The 13,846-nt window shown below is 48.4% G+C and overlaps 3 protein-coding genes across 3 annotated transcripts in view; 1 reads left to right on the top strand and 2 right to left on the bottom strand.

Moving 5' to 3' along the window:
* The window catches only part of HECTD3 (HECT domain containing E3 ubiquitin protein ligase 3), an 8,581-nt gene extending 7,859 nt beyond the window's left edge, over positions 1-722 (bottom strand). The window contains exon 1 of the mRNA XM_010847894.1: positions 7-722. Coding sequence (XP_010846196.1) covers positions 7-53 — 47 coding nt within the window. The 5' untranslated portion in view covers positions 54-722. The remainder of the gene's footprint in view (positions 1-6) is intronic.
* Positions 723-2,986: 2,264 nt separating this feature from the next.
* Positions 2,987-6,368, top strand: UROD (uroporphyrinogen decarboxylase). Its single transcript, XM_010847826.1, has 10 exons — positions 2,987-3,094; positions 3,770-3,882; positions 4,004-4,083; positions 4,159-4,221; positions 4,438-4,635; positions 4,739-4,900; positions 5,258-5,395; positions 5,548-5,648; positions 5,731-5,797; positions 6,126-6,368. Exons 1-10 carry the CDS (start codon positions 3,075-3,077, stop codon positions 6,285-6,287), a joined length of 1,104 nt encoding a protein of 367 aa, XP_010846128.1. The 5' UTR covers positions 2,987-3,074; the 3' UTR covers positions 6,288-6,368.
* A 586-nt stretch (positions 6,369-6,954) lies between these two features.
* The window catches only part of ZSWIM5 (zinc finger, SWIM-type containing 5), a gene marked incomplete at its 5' end in the record, with an annotated part of 158,640 nt that continues 151,748 nt past the window's right edge, over positions 6,955-13,846 (bottom strand). The window contains 3 exons of the mRNA XM_010847827.1: positions 6,955-9,980; positions 10,716-10,797; positions 11,275-11,438. Of these exons, the coding sequence (XP_010846129.1) occupies positions 9,118-9,980; positions 10,716-10,797; positions 11,275-11,438 (1,109 nt within the window). The remainder of the gene's footprint in view (positions 9,981-10,715; positions 10,798-11,274; positions 11,439-13,846) is intronic.

Here is a 13,846-nt window from a genome sequence, read left to right on the forward strand (position 1 = left end):
CCCAGCAGCTGTCGCGGGGACTCTAGCGCCGCGCCCGGACCCGGGCCAGCCATGGCGGTGTGGCCCAGGGAAGCCCGGGGGCGATCCGGGCGGAGGAGCTTCGGCCGAACCCGCGGACAGAGCTTCCCACCACCTTCAGCCCCGCCCTCGACCAGCCTTCGCCGTAAGTTCTGGACTAAGCGCACCTCATGTGTCGCCGTATTGTCCTGTGTACTTGGATACTCAATCCTGTTATCTATTTCAGTGTCTTCCACTCAGTCAGCCAGACCCAAGTTCCGAAGTTTCTACCTGATCAATCTCCCCACTCCATTCCCATTGCTACTACCACTTACCCCCATTGCTACTACTCTCCTTTAAGCCACCATCCATCCTATCGAGCCCGAAACGCTATTCCTTCAACCTTCTGGAGCTTCCCTGCTCCCAGTGAGTCTCAGTACAACCAGCTGAATCTTTAAGAATCTGTTAGCTATCCTGTCAGGCTTCCCATCCTAGGAGCAGTGTGATTAAAATGTTTGGGAAAATGATCCCTCCCCAGCCTGGCTGCTGACAGGACTCTTGAGTCATTTAGACTTGCTCCTGGTAGTTACTCCTCAGGAGTAACTGGTGATCATTATCCAGTTTCTCAGGGCACTGGTGATCATTATCCAGTTTCTCCCAGTAATTATAAACCAAATGAGAGGAAAGGCCAACGTGGGAAGAGAGGAGGCAAAAACAAACAAACCACGTACAGAAGTTGTTCAGTCGCTCAGTCGTGTCCGACTCCCGGCGACCCCCTGAATTGCAGCAGGCCAGGCCTCCCTGTCCATCACCAACTCCCGGAGTTCACTCAGACTCACGTCCATCGAGTCAATGATGCCATCCAGCCATCTCATCCTCTGTCGTCCCCTTCTCCTCCTGCCCCCAGCCCCTCCCAGCATCAGAGTCTTTTCCAATGAGTCAACTCTTCACATGAGGTGGCCAAAGTATTGGAGTTTCAGCTTTAACATCATTCCTTCCAAAGAAATCCCAGGGCTGATCTCCTTCAGAATGGACTGGTTGGATCTCCTTGCAGTCCAAGGGACTCTCAAGAGTCTTCTCCAACACCACAGTTCAAAAGCATCAATTCTTCGGCGCTCAGCTTTCTTCACAGTCCAACTTTCACATCCATACATGACCACAGGAAAAACCATAGCCTTGACTAGACAGACCTTTGTTGGCAAAGTAATGTCTCTGCTTTTCAATATGCTATCTAGGTTGGTCATAACTTTTCTTCCAAAGAGTAAGCGTCTTTTAATTTCATGGCTGCGGACCATCTGCAGTGATTTTGGAGCCCAGAAAAATAAAGTATGACACTGTTTCCACTGTTTCCCCATCTATTTGCCATGAAGTGATGGGACCAGATGCCATGATCTTCGTTTTCTGAACGTTGAGCTTTAAGCCACCTTTTTCACTCTCCTCTTTTACTTTCATCAAGAGGCTTTTTAGTTGCTCTTCACTTTCTGCCAGAAGGGTGGTGTCATCTGCATATCTGAGGTTATTGCTATTTCTCCCAGCAATCTTGATTCCAGCTTGTGCTTCTTCCAGCCCAGTGTTTCTCATGATGTACTCTGCACAGAAGTTAAATAAGCAGGGTGACAATACACAGCCTTGATGTACTCCTTTTCCTATTTGGAACCAGTCTGAGATGTAACTCATACCATATAAAGTGTACAAATCATTGTTTTTTAATATATAACATTAATCTTTAATAGTAAATAATATGTATAACAAAATTTGTAATCTTGACCACTTTTTAAAAGTGTACAATTATCTATTTCCAAAACTTTTTCATCACCCCAAACAGGAAACTCCGTATCCTTAAGCAATAACTTCTCATTGTCCCCACTCCCTAGTCCCTGGGGACTAATCTACTAAAGCTCTAATCTGCTTTTTGCCTCTATGAATTTGCCTATTATAGATATTTCATATAAGTGGAATGATACAGTATTTGTCATTTTGTGTCTGTCTTACTTCACTGAGCATAATGTTACAACAATGTTGTTGCATGTATCAGAACTTTATTTTTATGGCTGAATAATGTTCCATTGTATAAATACACTACATATTGTTTATCCATTCATTTGTTGATGGACACTTGGGTGGAAACTTTGTTTTGATTTAGTTATCAAATAAAGGTATCAAGAAATAAATAATCCCATGTAATTTTGTGAGTTTCCCATTTTTTTTCTCCTTAGTAAATTGGGAACATAGTGCCTCTCTTCTGATCTCTCCAAACTATTTGTATGCTGTCACACTACTACAAGATAAAGTGAATACGTGCACTTAACAAAGGCCTGCATGAGCTGAACTCTGTGGATAGTTCCAGATTATTTAAATCCACTAGCTTGATATCCTGTTTTCCATTAAGCTAATTGCTCTTTTGCATCTTCTCTTTGCACATGCTATTCCCTTTGCTTGGAATACCTCATTGTTTTCCCCAATTAAATGGAGTCCTTGCTACTTGCGTCTAGCTTTTTCCATTTACCATTGTGATTGCTGATTTCTGTGTTTCCTCATCAGTCTGTAGCTCCTTAGAGGAAGAAAATGCCTTGTTCACCACTGTAACCTCTGCGCCTACTATAGTGCCCGCCTCTTTCTAGGTAATATAAGTATTTAATTATTTCAGTTTCCTGTACAACTTTGTTCTACCACAGTTGTGGCTGGTTGGGCCCGGCATAAAATTATTAGAATCGTGGACAGAGGGAGTGAAAAGTGAGCCTTGGGCCGAGTTTTCTGGGATTCCCAGGCCGTCAGAGGAGAGCAAACTCCTCACACCATGCGAAGTGTACTTACAGCAAAGTTCTTTGGGGGGGGTGGGGGGTGGATGTGTGTTTGTTGTTGCGTCGCTACAGCGGAATTTACGGTGAAGAGACTAGGGGTGGGGTCCTACCGGCAGCAGCTCGGGCAGCCCAGGAGCAGTAGCGGGAGTCTGATCATGTGACCTTCAATATGGCGACTGCCCTGGCTCATCCCTGGAAGGGGCGGAGCCTGGGCAGAGGGCAGGCTCAGATTCAGTCTATAACGGGGACTGTGCTCGCGTTTACGGACAGCTTATCATGGAGGCGAAAGAGTCTAGGTGAGTTCTCTGGATCACCACGCAGTGTGGTCATAGGGGCTTCTGACCCGAATCTTCCAGCCTAGGAATCTGTTCCTATACCCTTCTTCCCCAGCCCCGAGAACCCAAGTCGCTGGGATTCCAAATCCTCCAACCATGGATTCTTAAAATATTCACCCCAGGGACTACCTAGCTGGACTGCGTACCCCAGACCTTAATTTAGGAGACGCCCCCTGGACTTTCTAATCCTCAACTAAGATCCCCATTTCGGGCTTTCATCTCTGATCCCCCCATGACTATCCGTCCCCGTCTGGAGATTTTTCAGCCCCAAAACCTTCCAGCCCCGGAACTAGCCCATGGATACCCTTGTTCCAGAGACATCCCCTCCCCTCACCAATTCTCCTAAGTGAGTTTTCGTCTCCTCACCCGCACTCTCCTAGTCCTTCCAGTGGCTTTGAGCCTGGGGAAACTGGGACTATGCGTAGGGTAAAGGCCCCAGCACCGGCCCTTCTAGTCCTGTACACCACCTGATAGGCAGAGAGAGGGCGGAATCGGCGGGGAGGCGCAGCTTGGTAGCTGGTCTGGAGAAGGCAGATAGCTCTGCTAGATGGACTGTCTCCGGCTTTAGAACTCGAGCCCTGCCCAACCCCCAGCCTAGTTTACTGAGACCTACCCTTCCCTCCTCCTGATCCCCAGACCTCAGGGTTTTCCGGAGCTTAAGAATGACACCTTCCTGCGAGCAGCGTGGGGAGAAGAAACAGACTACACTCCTGTTTGGTGCATGCGGCAGGCAGGACGCTACTTACCAGGTCAGGGTCAGGGCCTCGGAGTCTAGGTAAAACTTTGGAGAGTGAAAAGTTTTGGAGGGGCAGAGAAGGGCTCTTGGAGGTTCCCCAAGGCTGAGCCCTGCCTTACCTTTTCTGTCTGCAGAGTTTAGGGAAACTCGGGCTGCCCAGGACTTTTTCAGCACCTGTCGCTCCCCAGAAGCCTGCTGTGAACTTACCCTGCAGGTGAGGGGTCGACAAAAGAGGAGGGATTTATGTTCTCCGCAGGCCACCTAGCAATCTGTCTTCTGTTCCCTATAGCCACTGCGTCGCTTCCCTCTGGATGCTGCCATCATCTTCTCCGACATCCTTGTCGTACCCCAGGTACCTGCTCAGATCTGACTCACAAATGTGTAAAACAGAAAGGACAGTCAAGGCTCAAGAAAAGCACTTACCCTTATGGGGCAGAGGGAAAAACAGGCTGGAGGAGATGGAGCTTGGCTGTTTCATTCTCCTTTTCCTCCTTCCTGGCATGGGTTGAACAGATCTCATTCTCCAGGAGTTACAGGTTGGGAACCCAGATGTTTTCTCCCCTGCCAGGCACTGGGCATGGAGGTGACCATGGTGCCTGGCAAAGGGCCCAGCTTCCCAGAACCATTAAGAGAAGAGCGGGACTTAGAGCGCCTCCAGGATCCAGCAACAGTGGCCTCTGAGCTGGGCTATGTGTTCCAGGCCATCACCCTCACTCGACAGCGGCTGGCTGGGCGTGTGCCACTGATTGGCTTTGCTGGTGCCCCGGTAATATGGACCAGGGCAGGGACTTGGGCTTGGAGAAGTTACTTTGGCAGGTCTGGGTGAAGACAAGGGAAGGAAGGATCAATCTGGCTTTTGCCTTTTGCAGTGGACTCTGATGACATACATGGTTGAGGGTGGCGGCTCAAGCACCATGTCTCAGGCCAAGCGCTGGCTTTACCAGAGACCACAAGCCAGTCACCAGCTGCTTCGCATCCTCACTGATGCTCTTGTCCCTTATCTGGTGGGACAAGTGGCTGCTGGTGCCCAGGTAAGACCTGAGGGAGAGACATAGCCTGGGGCTTAATCTTTAAGGACCAGAAACAATACAGTTCCTTATACCTGAGAAGCTAGGTATCTTAATGCCAGGCATAAAAGAGGCTTGACCTGCAGTGATCTGGCTGGAGCAGCTAAGCCCAGATACTGGCAGGGGGGCTTAGTGCTCTGTTCAAAGACCAAAGCTAGCACTGGGATCTGGAGAAGGCAAAACTTTTTGACTGGAACTAGGTTTATAGGCTTAGGCAATCTCAGGGATGAAGTCACTTGGGGAAAATTGAGGCATATTCTACATGTGCCTCCTCTTTGTATGTTACGTATTTCATTTATTTTCATCACCCTGTAATTGTAGGCATTGCAGCTCTTTGAGTCCCATGCAGGGCATCTTGGCCCACAACTCTTCAGTAAGTTTGCACTGCCCTACATCCGTGATGTGTCCAAGAGAGTGAAGGCCGGGCTGCAGGAGGCAGGCCTGGCACCAGTGCCCATGGTAAGGATGGGGGTGGGCCAGTGGAGCTATCAGGTTAAGTCCTGCATGGAACTAAGTGACCACTAGAGGGCAGCAGAAGTATGACTGAGGTATATTATTAAGAGCCAGCAGAGCAAAGCTGTCTGCAGCCTGAGATTTGCCCTTTCCCCCAGATCATCTTTGCTAAGGATGGACATTTTGCCCTGGAGGAGCTGGCCCAGGCTGGCTACGAGGTGGTTGGGCTTGACTGGACAGTGGCCCCCGAGAAAGCCCGGTGAGTGATGGAAGGTGAGGTGGAGCAGGGGACAGTTACACTATGTGCAGTCACCAGAACAGGGCCCTGACTCTGCTTCCAGGGAACGCGTGGGAAAGACAGTGACCCTGCAGGGCAACCTGGACCCCTGTGCCCTGTATGCATCTGAGGTAACAACCAGGTTCTTGTGTGTGTGTTGGTGACTTTGTCTGCACTCTCATGGTTCTGGATGTGGTTGTGTTTATTACTATGTGTATGTTTTCATCATCGGTTCTCCCTTCTACTCCATTCACAACATGGACTCTAGGAAGGCAGGAGTTTCTTTTCATTGATTTCGTTCATTTGGCCCTTCTTAGTGCCTGGTCCATGCTAGGAATCCAGTAGTTTTTTGAATGACTGAGTAATACTGAGTGCCTCCATGTGTGTGTCACTATTATGTACCGGGAGGACAGAGGCGTGCTGGCCCCCCTGTAGCCAGTGCCCTGTTGGTCCCCCTAGGAGGAGATTGGGAAGCTGGTGCAGCAGATGCTGAATGACTTTGGGCCACAGCGCTACATTGCCAACCTGGGCCATGGACTTTACCCTGACATGGACCCAGAACATGTGGGAGCCTTTGTGGATGCCGTGCACAAACACTCTCGCCTGCTTCGACAGAATTGAGCATGTCCCTTTTCCCTGAAGTACCTCTGACACAGATGATTGTTTCCAGGAGAATAAAAGTTCAAGAGTTGCAGTCTTGCATGTGGTTTTGTTTGTGAAAGATCTGTGCCCTTATCCTCCATTCCTTCTTAGCCTCTTCCTTCCCTGGGCTGCTTCTTGCATCCTCTCCCACAAGTCCTTGGAGCTCAGATATCAGTGCCTAGGCACTGTTGGACTTCATGTAAGGGCCCTGACACCAACGTTCTCTCAGATCTCCAAGCCCCAGAGCCACATGGGGTTGCATAGATCTTCCTAGGAGTGGGAGCTGTGACATGTACAGGGAAATGGGGTCCCTACAGCATGTGAAGCCAGGGCTTTGTGTCTGGGGAGGAAGAGTGTATAGATCAGAGAGGGACACAGAAATGGTTAGAATATTCAGAAAGGCCTGTTGAGGAAGATGGGGTCTAGGTCAGCAGGAAGAAGCTGAGAGGCCTTCAGCTTTGACCCGAAAAGTTGGGTAGAGGGCATAAAGATCGGCTGAGTTGCTTAGACATGCATCACGGAGCTGAGAAGGCTTCTGACACCAATAGGCTTCTTTTCTGTGTATACCCTCTGATTTTCTCAGTATCTTGATGTTTCTGCTCATCATAATGGTACCTACTTTCTGGGGTCCGGCCCTGATGTGCCTGTGAGCTCTGGAAAGCGGTCTGGTGTGGTAGGAAATTCTTCATTTGTTATTCCACATCTTATTAGAGTGCTAGGAACCCTCTGTGCTATAGGCCTAACCAGCTCCCTGTCCCAGCCAGGGTGATAGAGAATACAGAGAAAGGCCCCATTTATTGAAAAAACACAATTTCTGATTTTAGAAAAATGATCTTTTCTGTGATCCGTGATTTATTCATAGAAAAGCACTGTGAGTTCACATACTTGCTAAAAAACGGCAATTGTGATACAGAAATGGGAGTGGTGTCTTTTGTTTTTTTAACCAACCTATCAGGCTGAGAGGTTGTACGGCCCATGACGGAACAGTAAGACTTCAGTAGCCACAAACAGCAAATACAAATTATTGGTCAGTGTGGAGGAAAAAAAAAGTGACACAGTTTGTCAGAGAAAGCAAAATAAAGCAGACAGGTCTTTAGTTCACACTCTAGCTATACCACCCCTTCCCTATCACACCCCACCCCCTACTCGGGAACTAAGACAGGAAACAGGAAACACCAAGACACTGGCATCTAAATGACTCTTCTGAATGCCTGCGCCATCTCCTACAATTCCAGGCAAGGAGAGGGGCAGGAAGGTAGCAGGAACATGACACACTGCAGGTCAGCCAGAGCTAACAGAGGGGCTGTCCACCTGGGCTAGAAGCTAGTCAGGGCAAGGCCAAATGCATTCCAGCTGCAGCCTCCAAATCAGTGGCCCATGGGACTGTAGCAGAAGCGGGCAGAGGAAGCTTGAGGTAGAAAGGCAGGGGAAGAAAGCGGGTGCAGGGGAAGCAGAGAAATGTGGCGCTGAAGGAGCCACTCAGGGCAGAGGGAGCTTAGTGCTCAGAAGCTTGTTGGGTGACAGTGATGAGTACAGGAGCCACAGAGATGGGGAACATGTTTAGCTGGCGCGAGAGAACAGAGGAATGGGGATGAGAGATCTGGCAAAAAGAGAAGGGACACATTCATGCAGATCCTAGAACATGAATTCACAGACAAACCTACATGTGGAAATACCACAGTTACTCAACAGAGACAGATACAGACCAAACAGATTTACACACGTGCGTTCATGTGTGGCCAGATACACACAGACTAAACATGCACCAGCAAACAGCAACAGACACACAGGTACGTACTACAGTGTGCTCACATATGCGCGTACCCTTACACGGAAACCCACCGTCCAGCACACAGACCTGACACATGCACATAAATATATATGTGCACATACAGGCATGCACAGATATACCTATGCACACAGACACACGTATTTAGTCATTCAGGTCTCTACGCACACTTAGAGATGAGACCAGACACTAAGACAACGGTGTCCAGGGCAGATGAACATTATGAGCTCAGTGGCCTCCCAGACATTCACCTTCACCTGTTTCTCAGAAACTCGTCAGACTCCTAGAGAGGCTGTGTGAGGCAGGAGCAACAGCTTCCGTGTCCTCATGGCTTCATGAGGTGAAAGTCTAAGTCCAGACTGGGCCTCCTCACCCATCACTGGGCTATGAATGCCCTTCTGCAGGCTGGGGTTTCTGCATAGACTAGACTTGAGATTTCCTCTTTACTGGCCATTTTTCTCCCTGCCATCCCCAATCTTCCACTGCCAACAGAATATACTCTGCAAGGGAAACCTGAGAAATGGTTGTGAATCTCCTCAGAAAACAAGCCTATCTTCCCACCCACAGCTATAAGTACCCATCAAATTAGAACCAGAATTATAAATAGTTACAACTTTACAACATAATTGGCAACACACAGACTATAGTATTTACAGTACCATAAACGCTTCTGTTTCTCTGGTTACGCAATCCCTGAGACGGAACAGTGTTCTGTGTTTGCCAAGGGAGAGAGGGGCAATGCCCGGGACACGCAGGATACAAGGGCCTGAGGTGGCATGTTGTGGGTGCTGATTGGTCTGCAGGGCCCTGCTCCTCCAGGAACAGTGGGCTGTTGTAAGAACCCTGCCCAGGCAGGCATGCTGGCTACAGCTGGACTCTCCCCATGCTTAGCCCTGTGGTCCTCTGGCTTCAGCCACAGGTGCTCAGAGTCCTCTCAGGGTGGACAAATGCTTGTGTCCGTGGCCTGAACTGATGGTACCTGGGAGCCCAGGCTGCCCTGGCAGCAAGCTGTCTGCTTTCTCAGCCGAAGCGCTCTCGCACCAGCAGCATCAGCTTCTTCTTGCCTTTGTAGATCTGTTTGAGGTTGTCGATGAACTGGGCAAACTGAAGGTGGCCATCCTGAGGCAGCAGGAAGGTCTCCCGGGCCTTGCTCAGAAACTCAATGAACTCTCCATAGTGGCGAGGGCTGATATGCGTCAGGCGCGAGTGTGTGGTGTTGATGTAGGCATTGATGGTGGCATCCAGCAGCTGGCGCAGGGGAGCCTTGTCGGTGGACATGAGCTTTCCTGAGCTGCGGCGGCCTGGGATGCCGGCCAGTCCAGGAGCAGTCACCGTGCAGCGCCGAAGGATGTCTGAAAGCACTGTGGCGCAGTGCACGCTCTTCACCACCAGGGGGATCAGGGCCGCCAGCTCATTCTTGCCCAGGGAGTGGCTGAGGGCGCAGGCCCAGAGCACATCGTTGATGGCCGGGTGGGTGTCCTGGTTGTAGGCCAGGTTGAGATGGCTCATGGCCAGTGAGGCCAGCTTGAAGGCACGTAGCGGGTAGCCACGGAGCTCCATGTAGCGGGCGATGGTGAACAGCTGTGAGTGAGTCATGCCGCCAGCCGCAGCATCGATGGCAATCTGATAGGCTGCTTCGAAGGCGATGTGGTCCTTCTCACAGAGGGTAAGGGCCGACAGGGCACAGCTCTGCGGATCCTTCATAGCGCACTGCAGGGCCAGGGTGCGAGCACAGCTGGCCAGCTCCTCCCGCTGTGGATAGTCAAGACTGAGGCGCAGGATGGTGGTGTGGGAGACGGCTGTGGCAGCCACAATACTGGTAGCCTCGGTGGGGGTGAAGAGTGTGTACCAGCTCTGCAAGATGCTCACCAGGGCCCGCACACCTGTCAAGGAGAGCCTGTGCTCAGCCATGGGCCTCCCGGTCCTGATCCAGGTCTACTCAGATTACCATTTGGGGTGAGAACTTGGCCAGCAGGGACAAGCTCTCCCTCCTCAGCAGCCCTGAGATGATCTGCAGTAACCAGGGCTAGGGGGGCAACCCCGGTGGCCAGACCCCATTTGAGGTCTCTTCCCATCCCTTCTTTCCCCCAGGTCAGAGGCTTGAAAGTTTCTGCAGGTGCTCTTAGCCCCTCACAAGGATGAAGCAACAGAGCCTGTGGTTTGCCTGCTCCAAGGCAGGAGTCTCAGATCTGCCCCTGGGTTTTCTAGCTGAAGTGAAGCCTCTCAGCGCAGAGTTTTGTGCTGGGGCTTTGGGCACTAGATGGGGTCTCGAGCCTCCAAGTTGTTTGGGATTTCTCAGAAGCATGGACAGGGACTGGGACTAAACAACTGGGCCAACTACCTCCTAAGGCTGCACTTGAGTACTGGTGGCTGAAAATTCATTCTTTTAGAATGTTTCTAGCAGAGGATCAGAGTGCTGCTTGCCCTCAGGGTACAATCCAAGCAGTGAGGGAAGACCTTGGTCAGGCTGAACAGGGCCATCTTCTCCTTCCAGCAGCCTCATCCTTTCCTAGGCCATCAATAATGGAATATGAGAGCTCTAAGGATTCACTGTCCTGTCCCAAGAGTAGGGCCTAGGAATCCTTTCCCCTGGGGGCACAGGGAGCTGGGAGACTCACCCACTTCTGTGGCACAGGTTACCAACCACCGCACCATCTCCCGGCGCCTCCAGTTGAGGGTTGATAAGGTCATCCTCATCACCTGGGCGAAAAAAAGTGGCGTTCCCAGCGGACTCAGCATAACTGCTATAACCTCTCCCTCCTCCTCGCCATTCTTTTATGTATGTGTGTTTATTTGTGCCTTAAACAACCATCTCTCCCCTGAGAAGTACAGATGGGTTTGTTTAATTTCTGCCCCATCCTGCCACCAGATAGAAGATTTCTCTGATGATCTGTAATGAATAAACCCCTTATTATCACACCTTGACTTGGAGGAATGGGGGTGGGTAGGGAAAAGATGGGGACCTTGTGGAGCCTAAGGCTATACTGCTTAACTGGCCTTAACTTCAAAACAGAGCCCCAAATTGAGTCCTGACCTTGTGACTAGCCTAGAAGCTATGTTCTGGGGACACAGAAAGAATCAGACCTGACCCATGCCCACTCCAGTCCTCATGGGATCTTAACTCCCTGTCACTAGGCCAGAAGTTTAAAGTGGGGATGGCCCACTCCTCCTCCATACCTGTAGCCCCAGCTCCAAGGCCACGTTGAGCAGGGTGCCATCTGTACTACTGTCCGTGGGAGTAGCAATCTTGAATGCATCTTGGGCCAGTTTGAAGATGAGGGAGGAAGAATGGATGTGCTTCTGTATTGCTTCCAGGATTGTTCGGAGCCTCAGAGTGTCCCCTACAGGTGCCAAGAGAAGGGGCAGGGACAAGATCTTCTTTAAAGCTTCCCTGAACAGTCAGCTGATCACAACAGGTGCTGGTTGAACTGGCTGGTGTCAATGCACGGAATGCTTCCGAATGGTCGGGGTGGTCAAGCTTTGTCTCCACTGAACCCACTGGAGGCTCCTTCCTTCCCCAGGCACCCATGCAAATTCACTGCTCTCCACCTTTTCATCGCCCTTGACCCCTTACCCTTTTTTCCCCTCAGGATCTTTAGGTCCCAGAAATAACTTTTTCTAACACCTGAATTTTGAGAGCTACTTATACAGGAGAAGGAAGCCACATTATTGCCAAGAAAGTATTCCAGTCCCAAGGTCTGCTTCTCAGTACAGTTCCCTGGAACTGTAGGCAAGTAGGCAAGTATGAGTGCACAGAGTTATGGAATACGTTGCAGGAATGCCATGAGTACCACATAAGGTAAAGGCAGTAGGGTATATGAGAGATTGGTGTATCTTCTGAAGGGGTAAAATGTGAAATAAAGAGAGAAGAAAAAGTAGGTCTTATGTCTTACAAAGAGGTGCAGTGCTAAGAGTGTACAGGCTTTGGAGTAAAATACATTGGGAAATGAACCTAGTTCAGCCAGTACCAGACCAGTTACTTCATCTATAAAATAGAAACAATAACCTTTTAAGGTCGTGGAGGGAATTATAAACAATTTGTGTACAGGTAATATGTGTGTGCATGCATATAAATGAATAGAATATATCCGGGGATTTTTACAACACTGTCTTAGCAGTAGTAGTTATCTTTGGGTGTCAGGATTGAGAGATCACCTTTTTTCCTTCTATCCTCTTTAAAATCAATTAAGACATTTAATAGACTTTTTTTTTTTTTTTGGTGGGACCTTAGTTCCTCAACCAGGGATCAAACCCAGGCCCTCAGTAGCAAGAGCAGAGTCCTAACCACTGGACAGCCAAGGAAACCCTGACTTTATGTTTTTAAAGTGGTTTTAGGTATACAGAAAATTGAGCAGATAAGACAGAGAGTTCTCACATATCCCCCTCTTTCCCCTTTCAGTTTCCCTTATTACTAACATCTTACATTGAACGAACACTGATACATTGCTATTAACTGAAGTCCACAGTTAACATTAGGGTCCACTGTGTTATACAATCCTATGGGTTTTGACCAACGCATAGTATCATGGGTTTGCCATTACTATGTCATATAGAATAGACTCATTGCTGTAAAAATCTCCTGTGTTCCCCCTGTTCATCCCTCTTCTCTTTCCTTCTGAAACTACTCATCTTTTTACTGCCATTATAGTGTTAACTTTTCCACAATGTCGCAGGTTTGGAATAGTATGTAACCTTTACAGACTGGCTTCCTTCAGGAAGCAAAATACACTTGTTTCCTTAAATGTCTATTTATAGCTTGGTAGCTCTTTTTTTTTAAATTTAGTTTCAGTTGATGTACAATATTATATACATTTCAGGTATACAAGATAGTGATTCACACTTTCTAAGGTTATACTCCATTTATAGTTTATAAAATACTAGCTATATTCCTATAATGTATCCTTGTAGCTTACTTATTTTATACATAGCAGTTTGTACCTCTTAGACTCCTTCCCCCATCCAGACCCTCCTCCCCACCTTACCTCCCCACGCTGGTAACAAGTTTGCTCTCATACTCTGTGAGTCTGTTTCTTTTTTGTTATATTCAATAGTTTGTTGTATTTTTTAGATTCCACATATAAGTGATATCATACAATATTTGTCTTTCTCTGACTTGATTTACTTAGCAGAATATCCTTCGATTCCATCTATGTTGCTGTAAATGGCAAAAATTTCTTCTTTTTTGTGACTGAGCAGTATTTGATTATATATTTATACCATCTCTTCTTTACCCATTCATTTCTTGATGGGACACTTAGGTTGGTTCTATTTATTATCTACTGTAAATAATGCTGTCATGAACACTGGGGTACATGTATCTTTTTCAATTCACGTTTTACATTTTTTGGCTATATACCAAGGAGTGGAACTGCTGGGTCATATCGTAGTTCTAATTTTCTGAGAAACCTCCATATCATTTTTCACAGTGGCTGCATCAATATACATTCCCACCAAAAGTGTACAAGGGTTCCCTTTTCTCTACGTCCACACCAACAGTTGTTATTTGCATTCTTTTTGATGATAATCATTCTGACAGGTGTGAGGTGATACCTCATACAGTTAGAACTGGACACCAAACAACAGACTGGTTCCCGATAGGAAAAGGAGTACGTCAAGGCTGTATATTATCACCCTGCTTATTTAACTTCTATGCAGAGTACATCATGAGAAACACTGGACTGGAAGAAACACAAGCTGGAATCAAGATTGCCGGGAGAAATATCAATAACCTCAGATATGCAAATGCTAC

Source organism: Bison bison, unplaced genomic scaffold, assembly GCF_000754665.1.
Source record: "Bison bison bison isolate TAMUID 2011002044 unplaced genomic scaffold, Bison_UMD1.0 scf7180017864256, whole genome shotgun sequence".
Classification (NCBI taxonomy): domain Eukaryota; kingdom Metazoa; phylum Chordata; class Mammalia; order Artiodactyla; family Bovidae; genus Bison; species Bison bison.

Coding starts and splice junctions, on each gene's coding strand:
- UROD (XM_010847826.1), top strand. CDS start 3,075: ATGGAGGCGAAAGAGTCTAG. Junction 4,084..4,158: donor GCTGTGAACTTACCCTGCAG/GTGAGGGGTCGA, acceptor TGTTCCCTATAG/CCACTGCGTCGCTTCCCTCT. Junction 5,798..6,125: donor GTGCCCTGTATGCATCTGAG/GTAACAACCAGG, acceptor TGGTCCCCCTAG/GAGGAGATTGGGAAGCTGGT.